Below are 24,868 nucleotides of genomic sequence, written 5' to 3'. Positions count from 1 at the left end.
CCCGCCTAGGGGACTCCCATCTGTACCTCCGCTGGCTTTTGGTGCAGGTCGAGGCGAGGGGGTGCCGACTGCCAAGCGCCCCTTGCCACGATAGGGTCGGGAAAGTGGCGCGCTAGGGCGCGCTAACCGTTCACTGGAGGGGGGCTCTTTCGTAAACCGTTGACTATTCCAAGCATAGTGTCGGGATAAAAGATTCCTCGGATGGGAGAGTTGAAGTGGTTTGAGTGGTGCGAAAGGAAAGTCGCGAGTCGAAGAAGTCACGGAGTCTCCCCGCACGAGATCCTCCTCGCGACCATCGCTAACAATCACGGTTAATCGGCACTCGCTGACACAATCCTTTGAGCATGTAGTTAGTTATATAGACGTTTGATCTAACCCGGAAGCTTATCCTCGGTTATTCTTCTCTGCAATCATGACCAGCCCCAACGACGGATCCAGCAGGAATCTGCCCAACACCACCCCCTGCTTGAGCTATTGGCAGCGCACGACTCGTGCATTTCCCCATCTCTTCGCCGACCAACACAATCAGGTGCCCTCAACAGCAAAATATGTGGTTATCGGCTCTGGAATATCCGGTGGTCTCACTGCATTTGAGCTTCTAGAAGCAGGCGTTCCGGGCGAGGACGTGGTGATTTTGGAGGCGCGAGAAGCGGCGAGCGGTGCGAGTTCGCGAAATGCAGGCCACGTCCGACCGGGTATGTCTTGTTTCATAAAGGAAATTTGCATTTCGAATCAATGGAAATGACCTTTTATACGTGAACTGACAATGTCTAGATGCTTTTCGTGGGTTCAATGCCTACTCGAAAGTCCATGGCCCCGAACAGGCTCTGAAGATTATTGCCAACGAACGCCTTGTCCTTGAAAAAGTAGACGATTTTGTCAAAAAGCACCATGTAGCTTGTGACTTCAACTTGACCACCACTTTTGATGTCTGTATGACACCCGAGTTTGCCAAGTATGAAGCAGAAAGTCTCCAGGCATACAAAGAGGCAGGAGGGGATGTGTCCCACATCGAATTCTACGAAGGATCAGAAGCCCGGGCAAAGACAAGAATCCCAGGAGCTATCGCAGCATACGAGTGGCCCGCTGGATCCAGCCATCCGGCCAAACTGGCTCAATTCTTGCTTCAGTCTGTGATTGAGCGTGGTGCAAAGCTGTTCACATTTTGTCCTGCCACCGAGGTGAAACAAAGTACCTCAACCTTATGGGATATCCATACCCCTCGGGGCATTATCACAGCAGAGAAAATCATTCACTGTACAAATGCTCACGCAGCCCTCTTACTGCCCCAACTAGAAGCCTATCTTCGGCCCAATCGCGCACAAGCCCATTCACTCGTGCCGACCCCAGCTTTCGCAGCGGAGAATGCCCTTCAAAATACATTCTCCTTGCGTTACAGTCTCCATCATTTCTATTCATTGATTCAGCGCAAGGGAGATGGCACACTCATCTTGGGAGTTTCTCGATCTAATCCAACTCTGAGTTCTGAGACTTTAGATGGTCGCTTCAGTATCGATGATTCTCGCTTCAATGAGGAAATTGCCCAAGATGCTCTACGGAGCTTCAACAAACTCTTCCCTGATTACACCCCTGGCGGAAACGGCATGTTGCATGGGGAAGGTTTAGATCATGCATGGACCGGGATCATTGCGATGACCACAGACTCTGTTCCTTTTGTCGGCGCGATTGATTCGTTGCCAGGTCAATACATATGTGCTGGGTTTAACGGTCATGGTAAGTGCAGCAATGCTTGATGAAGACATATATTGGCTAATACTCTCCAATCTAGGTATGGCACGTATCTTCACATGTGCTCCTGGTGTTGCTGAAATTGCGCTTGGCCGGGAGTGGAGCGAAACTGGCTTACCAGAGTGCTTCAGATTCAGCCACGAAAGACTTTCTCGGCTTTCTAATGGGAATTTGCCTTCAATATGGTGAGAGGGAATGATATAGACAAAGATATATGGCTGGGTTTGCTCCAGAAACGGATGCCCGTGAATGTTCCGGATTTATAATGCTACCATTCGTTTTGGAAACAGCAAATGAAGGTCTCGTATCGGAAGACAAGACGCAGTGATCATCAGACTATCTAGTAGTCTCCCGCCATGACGTTCTTGGATAGCCATATTCTGAGCAGAGCACGTCTATCCAGTCTTGGCCAATGTTTCAAATAATGGGTATTCCATCAACTGTCCCTGTGGTTCCACATAATGCGGACTGAACGCTCTCTGGCATGGGAATTCCCTGCATCCACAGGGCTGTAGAAATATCAACCGGCATTGTATCTAGTGATACCGTCGGATATTGGTGCGTATCAAAGGGCATATAGTATTCGAGTTGGGTCCGGCCCGGTATGTGTCCCTCGAGGCTTATTGTATGTGTGAGGTCGACGGGTGTGTGCGGGGATAGTGAACAGCTCAATGCGGGCTGGGAGAGCGACTCTGCAGAGAAGGGGAATTCGGCGAGATGTAAATTCGAGGCTGAAATTTCATGATCGTTCAAGTGTTGATGCGGATTTGGTGGCTCGACTGCCATGGGTATGTCGTCCGAAGTCAAGCAATACCCTGTATGGTCGATGAAAGAGTCATCGGACTGAGCAGGGTGGATATCGTGGGATCCATGAGCCCAGTTATCCCCAAATCCGGCTGGAAACGTCCCACAAACTTCATTGGGCACATTCATCAGCTGGGCCATGGCTTCTGAGACGGGCTTGGACTCTAACGGCGTTGTACTCTGTTCGCCAGCCAGAAAGCGGAATTCATTGAGTTCGGCGATTAGTCGGTGATTCTGTGCGACCAGGTCTCGCATATCTTCTGCGGCAGATAGGCACATTGCGCGCTGCTTCTTAAAGTGCCGAAGGCTTTCTTTCACAATGATTGTTTTTGAAAGGCGTCGGACAGGCGCCAAGGCAGGTACTAGACGTGCCATCTCCTGTAGTCACACTCAAATGACCGTGATTAACCAGGGATATTATAGCTAAACGTGATATATCGAGTACTTACAAGTAGATCTTTCTTCATGTCCTCTCGACGTCCTTTTTCCAGTGCTAGATTGCGAGCGTTGACATCGGGGGGTAGAGGCCGAGGGCGGCCTCGCCTCTTCGGTTTGCTTTGTTGTGTGTGGGGTTGACTCGACATTTCGTGCTTATAATTTCAATCGACAGAGACGTTCAGAGAATGTAGAAATTGCTCAATCTGCTGTGTAGATGGACGTTATGTTGTTGTTGTTGCTGTTGGGTGAGTCGAGGAACAAACGTTCGCCGCGGACTCCTCCGGGGAAACGGCGCGCACATGGGCCGAAGTGGGGGTGTCGTCGGGCCGTCTTGTCGGAGTCGCTACGGAGTACCACTTTTCTATTGAAAGTGATTTGGTGGCTTCTGAAGTGGAAGGATATTGGACGCGTGGGATAACACGCTCAAACAATGGTGCAATTGTATGTAACGCTCGCTCCAGAACGGTTGTTCGAATCGGCTCTGTGGCGAGCTCCTGTCTCTGTGTTCCTGAAACTTGGCTAATGCATTCAGAGCTGGAAGTAAGAAAATGGAGAAAGAAAGCAACATGCTTGATTCCACTACCACTTCACTCCTAGGAAGCTTGTTACTTACTTGGGTTTCTGGAAGCGCTATCAAAGGAATGGCGGTACTGGAAATTATCTCGAGTCCTATGATCGAGTGCGGCTTGAGGATGTGCCAGCTCTTCGGGCGGCAATATGCGCCCGTATGGTATCCAGGTGGCTCATAGAAGATTAAATTCTAAGTTATGCTCTCGTTCAGAGCTGGTTTTGATCAATTCCGAGGAATGACCACCCCGCCCATGATTCCAGATTTAGTAGGGAGACTCTCCACAGTGGGGCATGGACTGTACAGTCCATGCATTAGCGTCAATTCTCCTTCTCAGCGAGCGTTGCTCCAGATCATGATTAAAGACCATGTATTAACCATCTGAAGGTTGAGGGAAACAAGGGGGAAACTGCGTACCGTCTGTTTATTCAGTATGGCTGGTTAGCGTCAAATGAAGTATGGCCAATTTGGAACCTATTTCCCTCTGGGAACAATGGGCCACTGGGACTATTGATATTTAGCTGATCTTGCCCTGTAAACAAACCAAGTTAATTGAGCAATGCAAACGCTCAGTCATGCATCGAAATGTTATCGTAAGATCTTGGTCAAGCATAAATCGACTTCACGACTCGACTGCGAAATGTTGAGGCTATTCCTCGCGGAGGCTCAGCTTCACAATTACTGGGGATGCCCCAATTTAATCACAGTGCACTTAGGCACTTCAAATGTTGGAAATTGTTCGAATATTCATTATGACAAACGATATCATGGTTCTCTTTGAGATCTGGATCAACTATACTATGCGTCAGATGAAAGCTCTTACTTAGATCTAAGAGGGATGGTCGTTCCCCGATATCGGCCACACCTTTCCTACATCGCAATGCATAAAACTAGAAATACCGGAGCTAAAGATTATCACCGCAGCAAGGAAAATATACTCCCAAATGTACCCCGTAATTCACGACCAATAATAGACACCATGAAATAATATGATTCATCTAGCAGGAGCTGCGATGGAACCCCGACGGAGCCTCCCAAGCTACGGGTCCGATATCGGGGCCCGAACTACATGCCATCGACCAACAAGTTTGACAGGTATATAAACCAAGAGAAACCACCGTAAAAATCGCAACACAGAATATCAAATAATTATCTACTGTCAAAGTAGTAAAGAGATTCAACTTCCACACAGAAAAGACCCTCTACTTCTAGCAAAAACATTCCCAAACCATGGTCTCCAAAACAGAATCGGCAACGTACACCCACGGCCACCATGCCTCCGTCGTACGCTCTCACAGCTGGCGCACAGCCCAAAACTCCATCGCCTTTCTCCTCCCCCATCTCAAGCCGGACATGAAAATCCTCGACATCGGCTGCGGACCCGGCACGATCACAGTCGACGTGGCAGCCCACGTACCGCAGGGACATATCACGGGTCTCGAGCGCGCAGGTGCCATCCTGACACAAGCCCGAGCCAACGCGCAAGCAAAGGGCGTGACAAACATTGATTTCGTCGAGGGCGATGCGAACGCCTTGTCTTATGCGGATGACACCTTTGACGTGGTATTTTGTCACCAGGTCTTGCAGCACGTTGGTGATCCCGTCGGGATGCTGACGGAGATGAAGCGTGTTGTGAAGAAGGGGGGGGATTGTTGCGGCGAGGGAGGCGGATTATGGTGTTTTCGTGTGGTATCCTGAGTTGCCTGGTTTGAAGGAGTGGCAGGATATGTATGATCGTGTCGCGAGGCGGAATGGGGGTGAGCCGAATGCGGGGCGGATGTTGCATGCTTGGGCTAGAAGGGCTGGATTCGATGATGTGCAGTGTAGCTGTACGATGTGGTGCTATGCTAGTAAGGAGGATGTTAAGTGGTGGAGTGAGTCGTGGGTTGATCGGTCGTTGAAGTCGTCGTTCGCGACGACGGCGATTGAGCATGGTCTTGCGGCGAAGGAGGATCTTGAGAGGATTTCGCAAGCGTGGAGGGAGTGGGGACAGGATCGGGATGCGTGGATTTCTATTCCGAGTGCTGAGATTCTGTGTATTAAGCAGTAGGTTGCAGTCGGTCAGGAAAGATGATAATGATGCTATGCTATTTAGGGAACCAAGACAGTTTTATGTTCAAAGCAATGCAAAAGCGATGAGTCGCAGATTTGAATGCTTGGTCATTCAAATGGACCTTGTAAATCTATTAGACAAGAATAAGGGATGAAACCCCAGTAGATCGAAAAATATGCAACCCCTATACCCTGATGAATGTACACCAAAGACGCCAAATCCATCTCACATAAACCGTGAGAAATTCCGAATGCAACCCCAAAAAGAAGATCGACGCAAATGTAGAGTTTAACGGCCGGTGATCATACCTCCGGCGTAAACTCATAACGGCGCCAATTCTCACTAACCCACCACCGGGTAACATGAGCAGCCTCAATAACCCAGTTCAGGGCATCTTCGCCATGCGCCTTCGCAACCTCGTCCAACAGAGGTTGCAAAGTAAAAGACTGAACAGTGTGCAGCTCAAGTGGGTCTTTATCCACATCAGAGAACCGCCATTCGACGTCGGGTACGAGAGGGATGACCAGGCGGTACGGCTTGGGGCCAGACCGGAGAGCAAGCCAGGTAGCGCCGGTGTTCATAACGGTGAACTGCCAATCAAGCTTGCCGTCCTTCTCTGGGACTAGCTCGCGGATCATTGACTGGCCTTCGTACAAGGGGAGAAGGTCATTGATTGCATGGGTAGCTTCCTTATCAAGCGAGCCGGATTCGACTAGAAGGTCCATGATAGTAGGCACGATCTGCATGGAGGTGACCCGGCCGTCGATGGTGATTTGAGGGAGTTGCGGATGCGAGAAGACCAGTGGAACGTGGAAGTTGGAAACATGCGGGTTGTCGTAAGGGGTGACACCGCCGTCCTCGATCAGCGAGATGCCGCTGTCAATATGTTAGCATTGCAGCGACTGCAAATTTTCTGCGAGTGACTACTTACTGATCACCAACTATCACCACCAGGGTTTCATTAGCGACTCCCGCTTCTTCGATCACTTCAAGAACCTCTCCAAGCCATCTATCTGCAACTCCAAGGGTGTTCAAGTAGCGGTTCATCCTGTTCCTACCATTGAAAATGTTGTGGTGCATGAATTCTTCAATCTTGTCACCCTTTGGCATATCCCACGGGTAGTGTGTCTGTCCCGTCAGGTGAGTGAGGAAAACACGCTCATGATGCTTCTCGGCATGTTTCAACGCATCAAGGAAATACGATCGCAGCTCGTGCTCGGGATACCCCCAGAAGTTGAACTTTTTCGGCGCATGGCCTGGTTTTTTCTTCCTATCCTTGGTAATCTTCTTGTCTGTGATTTTATCTTTGAAGCCCAAGGCGGGAAGCAGAAGGTCTTGGTTGTCATAGTTATCCGTGATGCTCTGCATGAAAGTCGAATGCCAGGGCCAAGTGGTATAATCGTCTTCCTTGATCTTGCGGGTGTCGTTCTCTCGGGACATGGAGTTCAATGCATTGAGAATGTGAGGCATACACGGCTCGTAGATATGATGCAAGTACTCGCGGTTAAAGTCAACGACCAATGGTGCAATGCCACAGACACTGGCGAGGATACTCTTGAGAGTGAACGTGTCGCCAGTATACGCATTCGATGCGTACATACCGCCACGCGGCTGCCATGAATCATCACTGTGGTCCCAGCCAGACGAGATTCCCGTCAATCGCTCCGCATTTCGGGACAGGTTGGCAAGGCGCTGATCTACAATGTCTGGAACGTTGCCTCCATAGGATTCGCGGATAATATCGCCAACGTGGGAGTCTTTGCGGACCGGGAAGACATCGTAACGAGTACTTTCCAACTTGAGCAAGAAAACATGCTTGATGTTCACACTGCCGCTCTTGAGAGCGTCGCGCCACGGCTCCAGAACATTGCGGTCGAGATTTGATATTTTCAAGGGATCATGCGCCGGATCATAGTGCAATGCTGCGCCTTCCTTGCCCTCTTCATACCAGTCTCTGAACCCAGCAATCTTCTTCTGCGGCAGCCAGTCGAATTTCGGGGGCGCTGCGAGCGCAGTATGGTTGTAGAGCCAGCTGTAATCGCCCGGTAAGTCTAGGGGGAGATCAACGGAGTAAGTGGTCTCATGCTGAGGCGGCTTCTCGAAGGGTGTGATGATGAGGGTCTGGGAGAGGAAAGAGTACGCGGTGTCCGACGGGCGAATGCAGCGCAACAGGAGGACAAAGGCGGCAGCCGAGGCCACAAGGATGCGCAATAGCAGAGAAGGTCGGGCCCGTGATAACGAGGGAGTTGCTGTCATAGGATCCTCCAAACCCAGCATGGCTTCCGACTCGCTGTTTTCTTCATCCCAGTCTTTGTTGGCGACTTGCGCATAGTTCTCTGCGTCGGAGCTGGGCTTTCGTTTCCACCAAAAGAATGCCGGGGCCACGGCTGCGTTGAATGCTCGGGTCACTGCGCGTACCCAATTGTATAGATAGGGAGTTGATATCCATGCTGCGGCGCTGAAAAGAACCTCCATGATGACAATGCCGGTCAGTCCGGCCAGGAGGGTCTTGACTGATGCTGCATCGCGGTGGAAGGCGTGTGCTTGTCGCCAATGAATCTCGGCGCCTGTTTGGGTATAGAAGGAGATGTTGGCGGCGGCAAGACCAGAAATCAATAAACTAAAGCGGATTGAACACCGGTCAGGTATTTTCAAAAATAACTTATACCAGCACATCTGCCTGTTGACGAATGGGATTCATACCTGGACAGAATTACCACTGGCGCAGACACCACACGGAGCCATCTTCGGTGGAAGTTCTGGGAGAGAGTCTGCGCAATGAGGATGCATACCACATCCTGAAGAAAGAAGGTTGGGCCCCAAAGAATGAATTGGCCGGGAGAGAGGGAGTTGAGGTGGGAGTAGATGTGGAGTAGTTTGGCGCAGATCACGCTGATGAGAAGAAGCGAAAACCAGTACTTGCGCGAGGCGGGCCAGTAGACGTCGAACCAAAGCTTTGGAGAAAGAAGGACGCGGATGAAATCCTTACAGCGCTGGCCAACGCTGAGCTTCATCGTGAGGGTGGGTAGACTCCAGGCGAGGAGTGTCTTTTCATGCAGCGACTAAGACGAGAGACTCCATTCCAGGTCCAGTGAGGTGAGAGAAGGACCAAGTACCGAGAAGGAAACGAAGGAGAGACAGATGTCAGAAGAGAATTTGCAGATTCACCAAACGCGATGACGGACCATCGGCGGACACGAGGTCGGGCCACATCTGGGGCTACGAGTGCCTTGTCTCTTTGTAACAGAACACACTGGCTGGGGGCCATAATCATCCAGGATGGGACCAAATTGAATAAATTGAAATCAAATTACAGGCGAATAGGAAATCGTAGGATCATGCCAAGAGGCTGCTAAGGGGTAATAAGGTACTAGTCCTCCGTATTTGTGGGTAGGTGGCACTCATATTCGGATCATACCAATAGGACGTTTGATTCTGTTCATAATTCGAGCTGCCAGTGACCAGGCACAAGGGCATTTTCCCCTTTCAGGGGACCTGGACGGAGTGTCGCGTGTGGACACGGTTTGCCCTCGTACGGACTTAGCATACCAGCGGAAGGACCGGCGGTATGGAGGACGGTAGGTACCGTTCGTTGGTTACCCTCCAGTTGGCTTGTCGTGGCCCACTCCACAGTCCACACCCGAAATCCGTCGTTGACAAACTTAAATGGAGCTTGGCGACCCTGAATTTGTTCCGAATCTTGGTCCCCGATTTCCAACACGTACAAAACGGTCCCTCCGAAGATCCATATCCATATGCCTGCAGATACTCCATACGTATGCACTGTCGAATCCTTCGGACAGATCACCATCTGGCCAGCAATGCCCCAGCACCGCCATGAAACAGAGTGTCCTCCGTACAGTACTGTTCTGTTCGTTTCGGATCCTCAAACCTGCTCCTGCCCGGCGCCCAGCCCCACTTCGTATCCAGCACCAACGTTCGCCCGTCACTATTATTGGCACGACTGCCAGCCAACCTCGGCGCCACCAGTCCCTGATCCAGATGATCCAGCTTTCGGGCCTTTTTCTCGCGTGATCACTGACCAGGCAGTCGAATTATTATTCCGGAGATCTCGCGGACTCCAACAGGGTCTCCAGCATGGAGACTCGTCAATCAAGACCCTCCTCAACACATGCCAATGAAATTCATCCACGACAGGCCACCCCACTCACAATGCGCAGTTGACCGGAAATAAGCGTGGACCCTGAACCTTCCTGGTCGACCTCGCTGCGGTATGGCGTCAGGGGCTGGGGGCCAACCATACAGAGTTCAGACACAGATCATGGCGTAACGCTCGTCCTGAATTACGCGAATAGTGAAGGCGGGCCCGCCTGGCCCCTCTGAAACTTTCGCTTGGGGCAACTCGCCTTACAACCAGGGGGGCGCAGACCCGCAAAACCCCTTTTCCGCATCTTGTTGCCAGACCTGTACGATCGAGCCAATCAAAGTGAATCCTAAACCTGGCGAGTGGAGAAATTGCCTGCGCCTTGCTCGTCCAAGGCGGAAAGTCAAGATCGTGGATCGCCAGGTCTCGCGCAGACTAGAAGGTGACCCTGTGTGCCAGATTCGGATCCATACTCGACATAGCATAGTCGTCAACTCCAGTGCCTCGTCTTCATCTCACAGAACTCGCCAACGAGGAAATATTTTCCCGAAATGATAAGTATACATGCTATATCACAGCCTGCTTATATCCCTGAGCTCCCTAGGTTGCTTCTCCTATCAAATCCATTCCGCCATAGTTTGTGGTCATCGGATCCGTCTACGAATATCTTGGTTCTTTTACTGGTCCTGACAAATAATGCCAACAAATAATCTGCTCTGATTCTTGTCAATTTGAAGTCATAGCAACATCCAAAAGTTTCGTATACTATCTTCATCCACTCCATCCCCACTCAATACTCTCCTCGTTCAACCACAACTACACCCGCGTGACAATCACCAGCAAGAAGCAAAACACCACAATACCTCACTATTTCAGCGTCAAAACACCCGGCCGGTACGGAAGCAGATTATACGAGGGGTTGACACTCGGGTCCCGCCCCTGGTACAAGAACTGCAAATTGCACGGGTCAATAGTCATAGTCTGATCCGGGTTACTACGAACCAAATCGCCATGACTGATATCATTCGTCCAAGTCGCACCGCTATTCGCCTTGCCCGCAAACGGCTGACTCTCCGAACCCGCCTGCACAGTCCACGACCCGCCTAGACTGGTCGCCGTGAAGGAGCGGAAGTACCGCCCATTCGCGCCCATTGCCTCCACGATCATCAGGTACTGGTTCTGTCCCGAGACGGTATAGACCTGCACGGCTTCGAAGAGGTTGTTGGTTGAATCGCTGAGCACCACTTCCGAGGCTGTGCCGAAGGAGCCGGGGAAATTGCCGATGGGCATGCTGGCGCGGTAGATCTTGCCGTTGTCGCCAGCGAAGAAGAGGTACATGTTTTGGGAGTCGCCGATGACGGTTTGGTCGATTGCGCCCGTGCCGCTGCCGGAGATTGTGCCGGAGAACAGCGCGTTCTCGGAGGACCATCCATTTGCATTGGAGGGGTCGCTGGAGGTGCGGTAGGAGAAGGTGGTGGAACCCCATTGATAGGCGAGGACCCAGGTAGACTTCGGGGCGAAGTAGAATAATGTTGGCGCGACGGCGGAATTGGTCATTTGGTTTTGGCTTGCTGAGCCCATGCTGGACCAGTCGGAGAAGAGGCCAAAGTTCATTGAGTGGTAGTTGCCGGATGTGTCGGCGACGGAGCCGTAAACGAGATGCTGGCCATTGTAGACGACGTGGGTGAAGTCTTTCAGCGCGGCCCAGCCTGACTTGGGCTGTGCTAGAGGGCCGGTGGATGTCCAGCTGTAGGTTGATGGAAGACTGCAACTGGCTGTAACGGTGCTCGCCGATGCCAGGATCAGGGCAATGGACGCCCACAGGTCTGTCTTGGCCAATGGAGATCGCATGGTGATGCTTTGAGTTTGTTTTATAAGAATGTGAGTCTGATAGTAGAAAGATGAAGCACAATCAAGGAGGTTATATACCTTTCTTTTTTACCCATCAGACCATCTCAAGTACGAACTTAGCCATCAATTCATCCAAACGAGAAACGGAGTATCTGAGAAAACATGTCTTACTTGCATCTTAACACGGAGCACTGGGACGTTTCATCAAGGTCATCCATCGGCAAATTCCTCAATATCAACTAGCCGATTTTCTTCACAAAAACAAGACTGGACCCTCTTTTCCCGGGGCAATTGCGGGGAAGGGCCATCTTGCAACACGGAGCGTTGCCGACCCATCGGGGTTTTGCCTTTCTGGATACCTCACCCATGCAGGGTCAGTGTCGATCATTGACCCTGAATGAACTGCTGTATGTCCTCCCAGCCTGAATAGCATAAACTTGCCCCTGTAGTCGGGTAAGTATGCCGGGTAAAAAGCTCACTTGCTGATCTCTGTGTACGGAGTAAATCGGGGTGACGGTGAAAAGGCCACGATTGTGTGTGGCTTTTGGATGGAGAGTCCGTGGTCTTTTCACCTAGTGCGTCAGACACAGCGTTAGCCAGATTAGGTCCAGCATACTTACTTTGATAAACGGACATCACACAAGAACGGTCGCAGCGCGTGTATAATAGGCAGGAGGTATAAATGAGCACTTAATGACAATTTAAAGATTACCCTCAAGTCAGTTGTTTCACTACGAGTGATACATTCCCATTCTTGACAAATCTTTGACGGCCCGCAATGTCAACGAAAACCCAAGCCAAACGCACTGAAGCCGATTGGAACATATTCGTTCACCAGCCAGATACGCAAGTCAACAGCTCTCATGCCGATGCTACAAAGCTATATTTAAAATACATATAGCGCTTCCAAAGGTTGATCGATCTATTTCTCTCACTTAGTTCTTGAATACCCAGTATAGGGATCTTTTCGTGGAATCATTTGGTTGGTACGAAACAGAAACCGAACTATTTATTACTATGGAATATCTTCCACCTGATGATCTCGATAAATACATGTAGAAGAAAGACAAATCACTGGATGAGGAAGCAGCTTAGCTAATCACCACTCAACTTCTCGAGGGGCTTCAATTCGTGCTTGAAGACGGATTTGCTCAGAGACGTGAAACCCCTTGCAAGGTATAAGGACCGGTCAATTATAAGTTTTTACTAACATGGTTTAGATCTCCCAATACATACTAACTCTCTTCGTTAAACGTAAGGTATTTATTATGCCATGATATTCAATTCTTTTCTAACTCTTGTAGTTCATTCTCTCATTCCACGGACATGAAGGCAGAACACCAGACGATGTCGAGCGGTTGGCGGGTGACAGACCTTCTCAAGTAGATGATAAACCCGACTCTTTCAGCGAAATCAACTCTTTTACTGAAAGTTACCACTCTTCCAACGAAGCTGACCCTCTACAGGGGCCGTTCCAGCACTGGGGGATATGTTCACCAGTGGCTCACTTTGACCTGCCCCTGGAACCTATGGGTCCTGTGGAAAGATAAATGTTGAGAATAGTTCAATTTATATACCCGCCGTGGCGAGAGTAGCTAGTGGGCGTACCTGCCCAGTCCAATGTTTTGTCCTTTGCTCTTGATGCATTGATCTGAATTTATCGCGCAGCTTGCTCATATTGTAGGTCTAGGACATCTTAGCAGGTACTAGGAATCCCTGCCTGTAAAAGACCTTCCAATACAAGTCTCCTAATCTCCTTTCGCCTGTTCAGTGTGCTAGAGTTAAGATCGGGAGAGCATTGTTCATTTGAGACTAATAGGAATGACTGGACATATATAAGGACACTGATTTAGCTCTTGGCGATCAAATTCTCATTATTACTGGGACAGTACATTGCATATCGTCACTTGACTAACACTTGCACTTCCCAGCTCACCTTTACGAGAACCCATCTTGCAAGTAGGGGAGCTCATTCTGTTATTGACATTCTTAGTGCGCTACCTGTCACGTCTTGGAAGATATCCAATAGAACCAGAGTTGACCTCCTGTGGCTGCCTACCGAGTATCGAACAGCTCATCTCTCTCTTCTTGCAATATTTGCAAAACTTTGACGCTCGGCTGTCCACCAGGTCATGTCCATTTTCTCGCACCCTCCGAAACGGGCCAAACGCCTCTGTCGGCGTCAATTCAATGAAGGACATGCCAAACATCTTTAACGTCGATACCAGTAACATCCAGGACAGTGCTTTCCTACAATTAGTAGATAAGATTATCCGTCGTGCTTGTGGAAGCCTCTCTGAACCAGGCATATACGAAGCAACGTGTAACTTGATGTGGCAGCTGTGCGAGTGAATTCTGGATAAGTCAATGGCAGTACCAATCTTGGCCTAACTGTTACAATCTCAGGCAATTTCTCACACGCCTGGGCTACCTCCTGTCTCGAGTACGTTGAAACAATTTGGCATGACGTTGAGAGACACCTTTAAGGTAAACTTGAGATTATCCTGGGAAAGAAACCAACAAATAATTATGTTCTGTATTTGCTTCATAATCTTGTCCTCGAGATGCTAACTGTATACAGATAGTGTTAAATCCATCAATGTTCTCTTTAAAGGTCAGGTATCAGAGATATCAATCATCGTACAATTTCTGTGCTGGATTGGAGTAAATTCCAAGTTTCACAAGGGCAAGTGACCATAAGCCGGTATTTCGGATTGGCTTACGGGAGCTCTTCCACTTGAATGGCCAAGCCCCTGAGATATGTCGGAAAGTGTATTTTCCAGATACAATCAGGGCTCTTGACTTTCCAGTTCTTGAATGTCCCGGTACCCTTTGGTTGCGAATATCATTCGGGATGATACTTGAACTTGCTGATATTCTGTATAATGTGAATTTCGAGGACTATAACTTAAAACGAGACTAGGATCTACACACCCTAGTCTATCAGTATAAAACTACCATCAAATTATAGAGAATCCAATAGATTTTACTAGAAAGCTCGAACATTTAGTATACCATCCCTTTGCCTTGCGCAAGGCATCCAAACATGAAGGCATACTAAGAATTAGGTTATCAATCTTGCTCTAGTCTAACGCACGCTAGGCCTGTTGAATGGAATCAATAAAATACTGCCAATCTTCGTCAGACCTTCATATACCAATAAGCTTTGGAAATATACTAAAAACCTTAACCTTAAGCATCTGCCAGACCGGTTCAATAGGGTTCATGTATGACTTGTGAACTTTAGCTCAATCAAGCCTAGTATGAAGATAAATTTTTACCAATTATCCATACGCCTATAGCAGCAAAATGGGAGCAATTCAGCCATCTTGGGGAGACTACTTGCCACATGACAACTTTATTATTTATTCCCCGTACTTGATATTTATTGAGGACCAGCGACTATGAGAGGGATCGTTCGTTGCGGGAATAAGCTCCTGGGAACTGGGACTCGTCGGGCACATGCATTTTCTAATACCCTAGCATCCCCGGATCTCCGCCCAGAGCTGGTGACGCGCCCTTCGCACGGTAATGCCCTGAATCGGCGAGAACGCCAGAACGACTTGAAGAGAAAGAAACACGTGAACCTGTGCACGTGGCCTGCCAAATATCACAGCCAATAATAGGGTGGCGTAGCGCGAAATTTGGCAGCATGAAACTCAGCGTTAACTCAGTGATAAGTCAGCCTCGCGCAGGCCTACGGTTGGTAACCCCTTTCACTCCGTTCCTTAGTTTCAGGGCATTATTTTGACCTACTTGGAGATCAGCTTGCAAGACCCTGGAACACAAGTTAGCATGCCTCTGCTGAGCTCTAGGTAGGGGCCAAAACACTCTACGGTAACACCAGTCTTGGCATTTCCTGCTGGATCCTCTCTTGTTAGAGCTGATAGCTTTGATTACATTGGTGTTTGATAGCTTTCTTTTATTGATTATTCCCGGACAATTTATGTTTGTCTTGTATCACCGTAGCGATGATGAATTATTGAGAGGGCCTATGGCAATTCTTATGTGGCTTCTCGCCTAGTTAACTGTTCGTCGTTGGGCTGCTCAGGTCAGCTGACCCCACTTCTAGCGGCTTGGGATGTGGGATGTTTGTTTCCACTGTTGCCAAATCCTCTCCTTGATAATTCCTTCAAGTAGCTGGTCTTTAAACTTTGCTGCAGACCTGAGCCTTAATATACTCGTAACAACATGAGTTTTGGCTTCAGTGTTGGTGATTTTCTGGCGGTCGTGCAACTAGCAAATGACTTGGGAGGCCGCTTTGCGCAAGCACCGAGGGAGTACAAAGCTATCAAGGAGGAGTACGTGTTGAATTTTGGATCGTTAAATCACATATTGACAACCTACGGCAGGGTCGGGTCTCTTATTTTTGCACTCAACGGCATCAGCGGCCTTGATGAAGAGGAATTCGATGACCAACAGAAACATGGTGTCAACCAAGTCATCCAGAGCTGTGACATTGTTCTTCAGGATCTTGACTCTAGGCTACAAAAATTCCACATTTTGGCAAAGGACTCAACTCCAGACTGGACGGGCAGAATGCGCCAGGCGTGGACAAGGATCCGATGGAACCAAGCAGAGATCAATCAGTTTCGTTCTCGAATCGTTTCCAATATTTCTCTGCTGAATCTCATTGTAGGGAATACCAATCAGTACGTCAACTCTGTTCTTTTCTGCTCCTCCAACTGGCCCAGTCAAATGCCTCTATTTCTAATGTACAATCTCGGAGATTAGGCATGGAATACAAACTCTTAACCAGAGACAAGAAGATCATGAACGCGACAAAATTCTGACTTGGCTGAGTCCAGTGAGCCCATCATTACGGCAGAGCGAGGTTTTTAATTCTCATCAAAAGGGGACGGGAACTTGGCTGCTGAAAACAGAGGACTTCCAGCGATGGATCGGCAGTCAAGAGCAGATTCTATTCTGCCCTGGGATCCCTGGCTCTGGGAAGACAGTCCTTTCATCAATCATCATTGATCATATAGAGCAAATGTTTCCCAATCAAGACGACGTTGTGATCACATATCTGTTTTGTGATTATCGGCAGCAACATACACTTGTTGACCTCTACTCGGCTCTTTTGAGACAAGCTGTACAACGAAAAAGCTCGATACCCGAGAGAGTCAGATCATTTTACAAAAAGTACTCAGCAAAATCGGCTACTCCTTCGAAGGATGTGATCCTCGATGAATTGCGATATGTGCTCGCTTCGTGCGCAAGAGCCTTTATCATAATCGATGCACTTGATGAATGTCCAATTTCCGATGGTAACCATGCTGTTCGCCATTCATTCCTCCGCGAGCTTCTTCGGTTGCAGAATGAAGAAGGATTTAATCTTCTTGCAACTTCCCGACAGGACCAGGAAATCGCAGCCCACTTCGAGGGCTCTGCTTCTGTGGAAATACAGGCGAGCAGTGAAGACATCCAGTTCTATGTTGACGTCCGTTTGGATGATCTTCCGTCTTTTGTTCGAAAAAGAGAGAAATTGAAAGAGGCAATCAAGGACAGTATCACAGAAGCAGCCAAAGAAATGTACGAATTTATCTGAAGTTGCAGTGAAGAAGTTCTAACATGTCTTAGGTTCCTTCTTGCTCGGCTTTATTTCAATCTTCTCTTGGATGAATCGAACGAAAAAGGGATTCGAAGAATGCTTGAAGAGTTCCGCACTGGTTCTCACGCTGGCTCTCAGTCTAAGACTTATGATTATGCCTATAGTGAGACCATGAGTAGAATCGAGCGTCAAGGGGCTAATGCTTCGGGTCTTGCAAAGAAAACAATCGGATGGATCATAAACGCCAAAAGAAATCTGACTACCGCTGAACTCGAGCACGCGCTGGCGATTGAGCTTGAGACTTCCGAATTCGACGACACAAATATCACGGACATTGAGCAATTGACTTCGTATTGCTGTGGTTTAGTTCTTGTCGACGAACAAACGACCGAAGTAAAGCTTGTCCACTACACCACCCAGAAGTACTTTGAAAACACCCTGAAGAGTTGGTTCCCCGAGGTTCTTGACCATATCACGGACTGCTGTTTGACATACCTCTCATACGACGTATTTGAGGAAGATCGATTTGAGGAAAAAGAAGAAGTCAAAAAAATCCCAGAAGAATACCCATTTTACTCTTACTCTTCTCTGAACTGGGGACATCATTTCCGGGAAGCGCCTGGAGACCGGTCGATACTCCTAAAATTCCTTTGGAGTGAAGCGAAATTAACAGGATATGACCGCTGCGGTTTTGAGCCTCTGGATTGGAAACCCGATCCTAAAACGAGCGGAATAAAAGCAGAACATATTGCTGCCTTTTTTAACCTGGATCATCTGATGCAAGAGCTACTTGAGACAAGCCCAGACAATTTGAACATTCAAGACTCGAGTGAACATACGCCCTTGTTCATCGCTGCACGTCACGGGCATGAATCAGTGGCCAAGTTGCTTCTGAATATGGGCGCCAGGGTTGATCTCCCAGATACGGATGGCAATTCGCCATTACATGCGGCTGCAGATCAAGGCTCTACGAGGGTAGTCCAGATGCTCCTGGATAAAGGCGCCGACATTGAAATGAAAAATTCGAAAAAAGAGACCCCATTATACGTCGCCGCAGGCAAGGGCCATGACATTGTGGTCACGCGGCTTTTAGACAGAGGCGCTAATGTCGACGCTAAGGACGATAATGACAGGACTGCATTGCATGCGGCTTCGCTGGGGGATCATGTGGCGATAGTCGAGGTGCTTCTAAGCAGAGGCGCCAACCTCGAAAGCAAGACGAAGAATGGTGACGTCCCGTTACATGATGCATCATTAAACGGCAATCTGAAAGTCGTCAAACTGTTCTTGGAAAAGGGTGTAAGCCCCGAAATAGCCAACGACGAAGGCGAAACACCACTACTTAAGGTTTCCGATTATCTTCTCTACGAATTGGTTAACCACGAAGATCTCGATGCAACATTCAAGCTTCTCCTAAACAAGGGTGCCAACACTGAAGCCAAGAGTAAGCATGGGGAAACTCCACTGCATCGAACTGCAGAAAGAGGCTGGGAGGCACCGGTGAAGCTTTTATTAGACTATGGAGCCAACATCGAAGCCAGAACCAACGACAGCATGACCCCATTACACCTGGCTGCCCAGAAAAAGAGGGTGGAAATTGTCAGAATGCTCCTCGACCGTGGAGCTAGAGTTGATTTCATGAGTCGAAGCAGACAAACACCATTGCATATCGCAGCCACCACAGGAAATGAGGCCATAGTTACAATGCTGTTAGATAAGGCCGCCATCGTCAATGTCTTTGATCGATTTGGGTGCACTCCATTATTCTGGTCCTCCTTGAATGGCCACGAGACCGTGTCAAGGCTGCTCTTAAACAAGGGTGCCAATCTCAACCCTCCAAGCTCTGGACCCCAACGGTTACCCTCAGCGACCACTGAGGGTGGCCACGATGTGGCTTTGAAGGCTTTACTCGAAAAAGAGAACAACCCTGAACAATTCAATGTTTATCATCGAACTGCTTTTCACATGGCGAGTGCCGGGGGGCACATATCGATGGCAAAACTTTTGCTCTCAGCTGGAGCAAAAGTAGACATCCCAGATCGATATGGAAGAACTCCATTGTTTGATGCTGTCTGTGGAAGCCATTCAGACATGGTTCAACTGCTCCTCGGCTTGCCAGATGTTGACAAATGCCGTCCCGACATCTGGGGGCTCACCCCTGCTCTCGAGGCCCAGAGGAGAGGGTTACACGAGATAAACCGGCTCCTCAATAGCAAAAATGTGGAATCAGGTGTGGAATCAGGTGTGGAATCAAGGACAGAATCAAGTGCGGAACCAAGCGCGGAACCCCAATCCACGGAACAGAAACGCTCTCGATTTTGTGATATTTGCCTCAGAGGCCTTTTGGAGGGAGAGGAGTACTATTCGTGTGACTATTTTCACACATGCAAATTCTGCCCCCCTTTGCAGACCAAAAGCTGTCCACTGTGCGGAAATGAGCTGGTGAAAGCGATCTACAGACTTCCCACGACCTCATTCGCGGAACTGTTCGAATCGTGCGTGTGCATGTAACAGATTCAGGAAGCAAAATACCCAAAGATCCTTTGACATAACCTGTGCTTTGAGAGTGTAGACACCGGCTTTTTTTTCTCCTGTTGGCTCCTTCATGTAGTTGGCTTGCCTGCGAAGAAACGAGAACTCTTCAGTCTAGCTTACCGATTTTTGTCATTCTCAATGCCGAAAAGAACTGGAATAGGGCGATATACTGTGATACCATGGTTTCCTTCTTTAACAGCTCCATATCCGCCCTAGCCACGGATTTGAGTGACTTATTAAAGCCCAGATACATAAATAGCGATAGTGCAGAAATAATGTAAGGTGAATATGCTAGATACGGGGAAGTTCGGCGACGGACCGACCGATTAACATATAAGGGACCGAAACTACAAATTGGCGCGGTGGACTAAGGCAAAAATATCTTCTCTCGAGCGTAATAGTAAGAACTACGCGGAAACGGGCCTAGGGCGAGGGAAGGCAGCACAGACTGCGCTTGAGGGCTCGAAGGACTGCAAAGGGCTAGCAAGTTCGTGCTGGCGATAAAGAGGTTGGCGGAGCTCGGTGATCTGGATCAATAGAAAAAATGCCTCACTCGCAGGCTGCACATAGGGAACGGGGAGAAAGAAAGGGTAAAAGGACGAAAAGCAGCTGAAAGTTGAAGCGGCGATGGAGGGGACTTTATAGAAACACGCACGGAGATACCAACGCACAGTAAGACGCTAAACCCGAATTGGCTCGCTAAACTCTTTTCCGTAACTCACCGTCACTGGTTTATACGGACTACATTGATGTTCTGGGCGAGTTGAAACACATTGAAACGCGTCACTGTGTCAACACAGTAATCCACTCTGCAAATCTCTTTCAATCCGGCACAGTCACCGCCTTGGTAAAGTCTCTTGAGGGAGGGCTTTAGAAGAATCGCTTCGTGGAAACATAAGGCATCTCAACGGACGTGCGTCGTAGGACAGCCCAGCTTGCTCGGGGCTATGAAGTGTACTGCAGGAGCCCAGGGGGGATTTACGAGGCAAAGATCTCGAATGCTGAAGTATTGGATCGCAAACTATTCATTTCATGATAAATTCGTAGCTGGGAGGAGAACCCACTCGCTTTTTTGAGAAATGCACATTACATAAGTCATGAGTCTGGCGTGAGGCCCGCGAGAAGTGGCTAGTAAGTTGGTGAATCCCAGACCTCGAGGTGCTACACAGCAACTCAAAACTCCGAGTCCAGAGACTGCCACTGCGATGCAAAGGTCTTTCGAACCCACTCCATGTATCCCTTCCACTTGTGCAGGTCACTCGAGGTCTCTGCACCAGGGAACGCTTTGCTGAGTTCCTTTGTGGTCTTGAGAATACCCAGCGAGGCCTCCTGCGCCTTCTCCAGTTCCTGCTTGACGGCATTATCCTTGGGTTTGAAAGAGAGCACAGTGGTGTAGCGCTCGGAAAGTGCGTTGAGACGGCGCTCAGTTTCTTCCGGTGCGATGAGAACCAGCTTGGAGGTCATCAGGTTGCTAATGGCGCGGATGTCTTGCTCATCTTCAACACCAGCGATGACACGGTCGAAGATCTCAGAGACGTGGCTGCGGGCAAATGGAGTGTCGAGGGAGGCGTAAAGGGTCTCATAGGCACTCTGGTTTACATGTTAGAGTATACTGGAAATGGAAGTCAGAGTGGGAGGGAACATACCTTGCGGAGGTCAAGACCGTCATCGACCTTGTGCTTGAAAGGACCCATTTGCACCTCACGAATCAACTCGGGCTTGATCTTGGTATCGCCGAAGACGGCAGGGAGCAGTTCACCCAAATGGGGAAGGAGGAGGGCCATCTTGTTATGGATAGCGGAATTGAGTGTAGTCAATGCAAGACGATGGTTACCCAGGTCGCTGTCAATAAGCATGGTGGTGAGCAAGGGTACCATCAAGGGGCGCAGGACATCATTGTACGCATCGCTGGAATCAGCAAGGGTATAGCGGAAGGCCGAGATGACAACACCACGAACGACAGCGTCGGAATTGTTCAGGCAATCCCGGAAGTGGGGAATGTAATTGACTGGGTCGATCAGAGCCAGACGACCAACACACTCGGCGCCAACCGCACGGTTGTCCTCCTCCTCGGATACCACAAGGAGAGCCTGCCATAGCTTGAGGGCAGTGGGGGCAAGATCTGGGCGGACAACCTCTGGGTGCTGCAGCAACTCTCGTACCGCGTGCAACAGGAGATAGCTTTGTGTATTATTCTTGTCAAGACCATTGAGAATGACGGGGAGGTAGGCCTTGACACTTCCCGCTGCCGCATTGCCAAGGGCAGTAGCCGCAGCCAAGCGTACGTGGTCTGAGCCGGAATTGAAGTGCGCAATAAAGATATCGGGAGTCAGCGCACACTCGGCGCCCATACGCAATCCAATCTCGCCCAAGATTGCCAGAGCAAGGCACTTGCGGCTGTCGTCCTTGGCCGTTCTGAGCTCATTTGAGAAGTCATCCATGGTGACACCCAGGTTTGGTCCGCCGTGCACCAGAAGGGTGCCGATGGCCCGACCAACGACGGAGGAATCTCCAGTAATGCCGACATTTTGCAGGAGATTCTGCATCAACTGAGCACCCGCACCTTCATCTCCAATAACCTTCACCAAAAGCAGTAGGGCCTTCAAAACGGTACCGACAAGCGGTTGTTTGACGATTGAGCAAATCGAGGTGATCAATGCCTCATTGACAAGCGACTTTGAGTTTCCAGGAACAATCTTGGCGATAATTATCAAGGTCGGGGTGAGGAGGTGGAAATCCGGAGCTGACAACAGTGGAAGGAGGGAGTTCTCCAGCGTGACCATAGTACCGGGGCCCAGCTGAGATCTGATGCTAGAGTTCATCGTAACACTGCGGAGGGCCTCCAAGCATGATCCTCGCAAAGCTCGATCCGACTTTCTAAGATTGGAGCCGAGCTCGAGGGTGATATCGTTGACCCAGTCTGCACTCACGTCTTGCGGGCGGCTGGCAAGCACGACGACGTCGTCAATGGCGCGCACGGCAGCAAGGCGAGTTGTCTCATTCTTGACACGGTCCACTAGGATAGAGAGACCTTTGGATCGGTGATCAGCAGACAGGTATGCGGTACCCTTTTGGCCCGATGTCAGGGCCAGGATCACACCAAACACATGAATTGCTCGCTGACGAACTTCGAGGTCGGCGCTGGTATCGGTAATGCGGGCGAGCACAACCTCATAAAGCTTCTCCAATTGCTTGGCAACCTCGGGGTTATTTGCAGATGCCCGAGGTGGGGTCATGGCCTTCACAATCTGCTCCACGGCTCCCAAGGCCTCGCTGCTGACCTTGTAGTTGCGTTCATTGACAGCTCCGACAACCCCGGGAACTAGAGCAATGAGGAAGGGGAGAAGGGCATCAGACAGATGAGTCTCAGCGATGGCAGAAATAAGGCCAAGGGTCTCGATCTGTAGAGCGCCAGCACTGACGGCGGCACCCGAATGAGCTGCCGAGCTGCCGGCAAGGGAGGAGGTCTTGAGGGCGTCGGCAATGAGGTACTCAATCTGCTGGAGATGATCGGCAAGTCCACCGTAGCGGACCAAGGAGAGACTCTTCAGAAGCACAACGGCAGCCTGCCGCAAGGGCATCGAGGCTTGCTTCCATGCTTTCACCAAGCTCTGCACAATCAAAGGTACTGAACGTGCGAGATCGGCCTGTGGGCCCGATTTGGGAGAAGATGGAATGACGGGCGAGTCGATAGCAGAGGAAGTGCTGGCACTAGGCTCGAAGTCGACCATACTAGCATCACTGTCTTGGCGTCTGCGCTTGCGGGAGTTCTTCGAACCACCGACGGTCTCCAGGAAGCCATTGGAGGTGACTATGACGGATCCCTCACTCGTCTTGTGTACCAGAGCTGTCAAAGTCGAGACCACTTCCATCTTCACACTCTCCTCCCGCTCACGGCTGATACGGGAGATCAAGGCGGGGGCGATTTGCTGGTAGAGGGTGGCATCGTCCAAAGCACGGCTGCGGCCATAGGTTGAGATGAGCGTGTAGAGTAGCTTTGCGGCACAACGTCGAACCTTCCAGCTCATATCATCAATGTCACTGTATCCGTCCTCCTCTTCGAAGTCCCCAAATTCATCATCATCCAGGTCGGCAGTAGCATCGTCTTCGCTGCCATCATCTTGAGTTCCGCCCATTTCTTCATCATCCTCCATTTCGGCGACATTGGGATCGTATTTCAGGAATCGGAGGGCAGCTTGGCTGGCGTTGGTGATGTATGGCTGCATCTGCTGGTTACACGAGCTAATCAGGGCCTCCAAGGTCACGAGCGCCGTCTCACGAAGCTCGTCCGCTTGAGGGTCATGATCTTCCGTATCGGAATAATCCGACATGATGATCGATTCCAGGGAGTGGAGGAGTAAGCGAAAAGGTGAAGCTAGTGGATCGGGGGTGGGGTGAGGTTGGTCGATCCAGCAAGCACGAGCTTGGCGAGGTCGAAAGGAAGCTGGAGCTGCCCCGCGGGAGATCCCCAAATTCGGAAAAACAAGTTGGACCGGCCCGAGCGCGCAGAGCCGCGTATGTATTTTTTTCACTGCAGGAAGTCGAACAGGTCAAGAGAAGGTTGAGGGTTCTTTTTGGAGGCCAGCAGAGCTTGCAGACCACCTTGCTTTCGGGTCTTGGCTCTTTTCTTGCTGTTTGCGTTGCCTTCTGTTTTGGAGGGAGCTGATTCAGTGCTGGTAGAGGGACGAGCCTGCAGGGCCGAAGATTCTGGGGGAGCAGGAACCGGTGAAGAAGTTGATGTAGAGACCCGTGATGAAACCTTAGACCGTGGCTTAGAGGTCATTCGCTTGCGTGGATTAATGGTGCGTTGATTGCAGCGCAGACACTTATAGACCGTCGCACCACCAGCAGGTGCGGTATCCAGCTTAGATATCGATCGAGACTTGGCTCTAGGCTTAACCTGAGTAACTTGGGAACATTTTGACTGTCTAGTACTACCACATCCCCCACAGTGATGTTTCCGCTGGTGGGTATTGAGCGGTCTTAACTCATCGTGCAAGACCTTCGTATGTACCGAGAACAGATGCGCTGCTGTCGAAGGGCTCTCCGATGCTAGCAGGCTGGCTGCCTGACTGAGGAAGCACAATTGGGGGGCCTCGAGCGGTGCCATTGCCTTTAGAGAAACTCAAATGCAACCACTTTCAATTGTAGAAGCAGGTCAATAGGGATTGGAGAAAGGGAAGGTGGCCGGAAAGTGCAAAAAGTCGAGGG

The 24,868-nt window shown here is 49.8% G+C and overlaps 7 protein-coding genes across 7 annotated transcripts; 3 read left to right on the top strand and 4 right to left on the bottom strand.

Moving 5' to 3' along the window:
- Positions 1–412: 412 nt before the first annotated feature.
- On the top strand, positions 413–1,938 carry N7458_004581 (NAD(P)/FAD-dependent oxidoreductase; the record flags this gene model as incomplete). The annotated part of the gene is made up of 3 exons (XM_056907963.1): positions 413–695; positions 775–1,734; positions 1,790–1,938. 3 exons carry the CDS (start codon positions 413–415, stop codon positions 1,936–1,938), a joined length of 1,392 nt encoding a protein of 463 aa, XP_056766581.1.
- A 228-nt stretch (positions 1,939–2,166) lies between these two features.
- Positions 2,167–3,137, bottom strand: N7458_004580 (basic helix-loop-helix domain-containing protein; the record flags this gene model as incomplete). Its single annotated transcript, XM_056907962.1, has 2 exons — positions 2,167–2,931; positions 3,003–3,137. 2 exons carry the CDS (start codon positions 3,135–3,137, stop codon positions 2,167–2,169), a joined length of 900 nt encoding a protein of 299 aa, XP_056766580.1.
- A 1,652-nt stretch (positions 3,138–4,789) lies between these two features.
- Positions 4,790–5,609, top strand: N7458_004579 (class I SAM-dependent methyltransferase; the record flags this gene model as incomplete). The annotated part of the gene is made up of 2 exons (XM_056907961.1): positions 4,790–5,235; positions 5,306–5,609. 2 exons carry the CDS (start codon positions 4,790–4,792, stop codon positions 5,607–5,609), a joined length of 750 nt encoding a protein of 249 aa, XP_056766579.1.
- Positions 5,610–5,914: 305 nt separating this feature from the next.
- On the bottom strand, positions 5,915–8,626 carry N7458_004578 (uncharacterized protein; the record flags this gene model as incomplete). Its single annotated transcript, XM_056907960.1, has 3 exons — positions 5,915–6,488; positions 6,544–8,232; positions 8,316–8,626. The coding sequence occupies 3 exons, from the start codon at positions 8,624–8,626 to the stop codon at positions 5,915–5,917; spliced, it is 2,574 nt and encodes an 857-aa protein (XP_056766578.1).
- Positions 8,627–10,584: 1,958 nt separating this feature from the next.
- On the bottom strand, positions 10,585–11,568 carry N7458_004577 (uncharacterized protein; the record flags this gene model as incomplete). Its single annotated transcript, XM_056907959.1, has 1 exon — positions 10,585–11,568. The coding sequence occupies one exon, from the start codon at positions 11,566–11,568 to the stop codon at positions 10,585–10,587; it is 984 nt and encodes a 327-aa protein (XP_056766577.1).
- Positions 11,569–15,759: 4,191 nt separating this feature from the next.
- Positions 15,760–19,633, top strand: N7458_004576 (ankyrin repeat domain-containing protein; the record flags this gene model as incomplete). Its single annotated transcript, XM_056907958.1, has 4 exons — positions 15,760–15,869; positions 15,921–16,220; positions 16,303–17,103; positions 17,152–19,633. 4 exons carry the CDS (start codon positions 15,760–15,762, stop codon positions 19,631–19,633), a joined length of 3,693 nt encoding a protein of 1,230 aa, XP_056766576.1.
- Positions 19,634–20,830: 1,197 nt separating this feature from the next.
- On the bottom strand, positions 20,831–24,767 carry canA (putative cullin binding protein CanA; the record flags this gene model as incomplete). Its single annotated transcript, XM_056907957.1, has 3 exons — positions 20,831–21,247; positions 21,304–23,963; positions 24,257–24,767. 3 exons carry the CDS (start codon positions 24,765–24,767, stop codon positions 20,831–20,833), a joined length of 3,588 nt encoding a protein of 1,195 aa, XP_056766575.1.
- Positions 24,768–24,868: the final 101 nt, after the last annotated feature.

Source organism: Penicillium daleae, assembly GCF_028827525.1.
Source record: "Penicillium daleae strain IBT 16125 chromosome Unknown utg000005l_segment0_segment0, whole genome shotgun sequence".
Taxonomy (NCBI): domain Eukaryota; kingdom Fungi; phylum Ascomycota; class Eurotiomycetes; order Eurotiales; family Aspergillaceae; genus Penicillium; species Penicillium daleae.
This window is presented reverse-complemented; position numbering and strand designations above follow the sequence as displayed.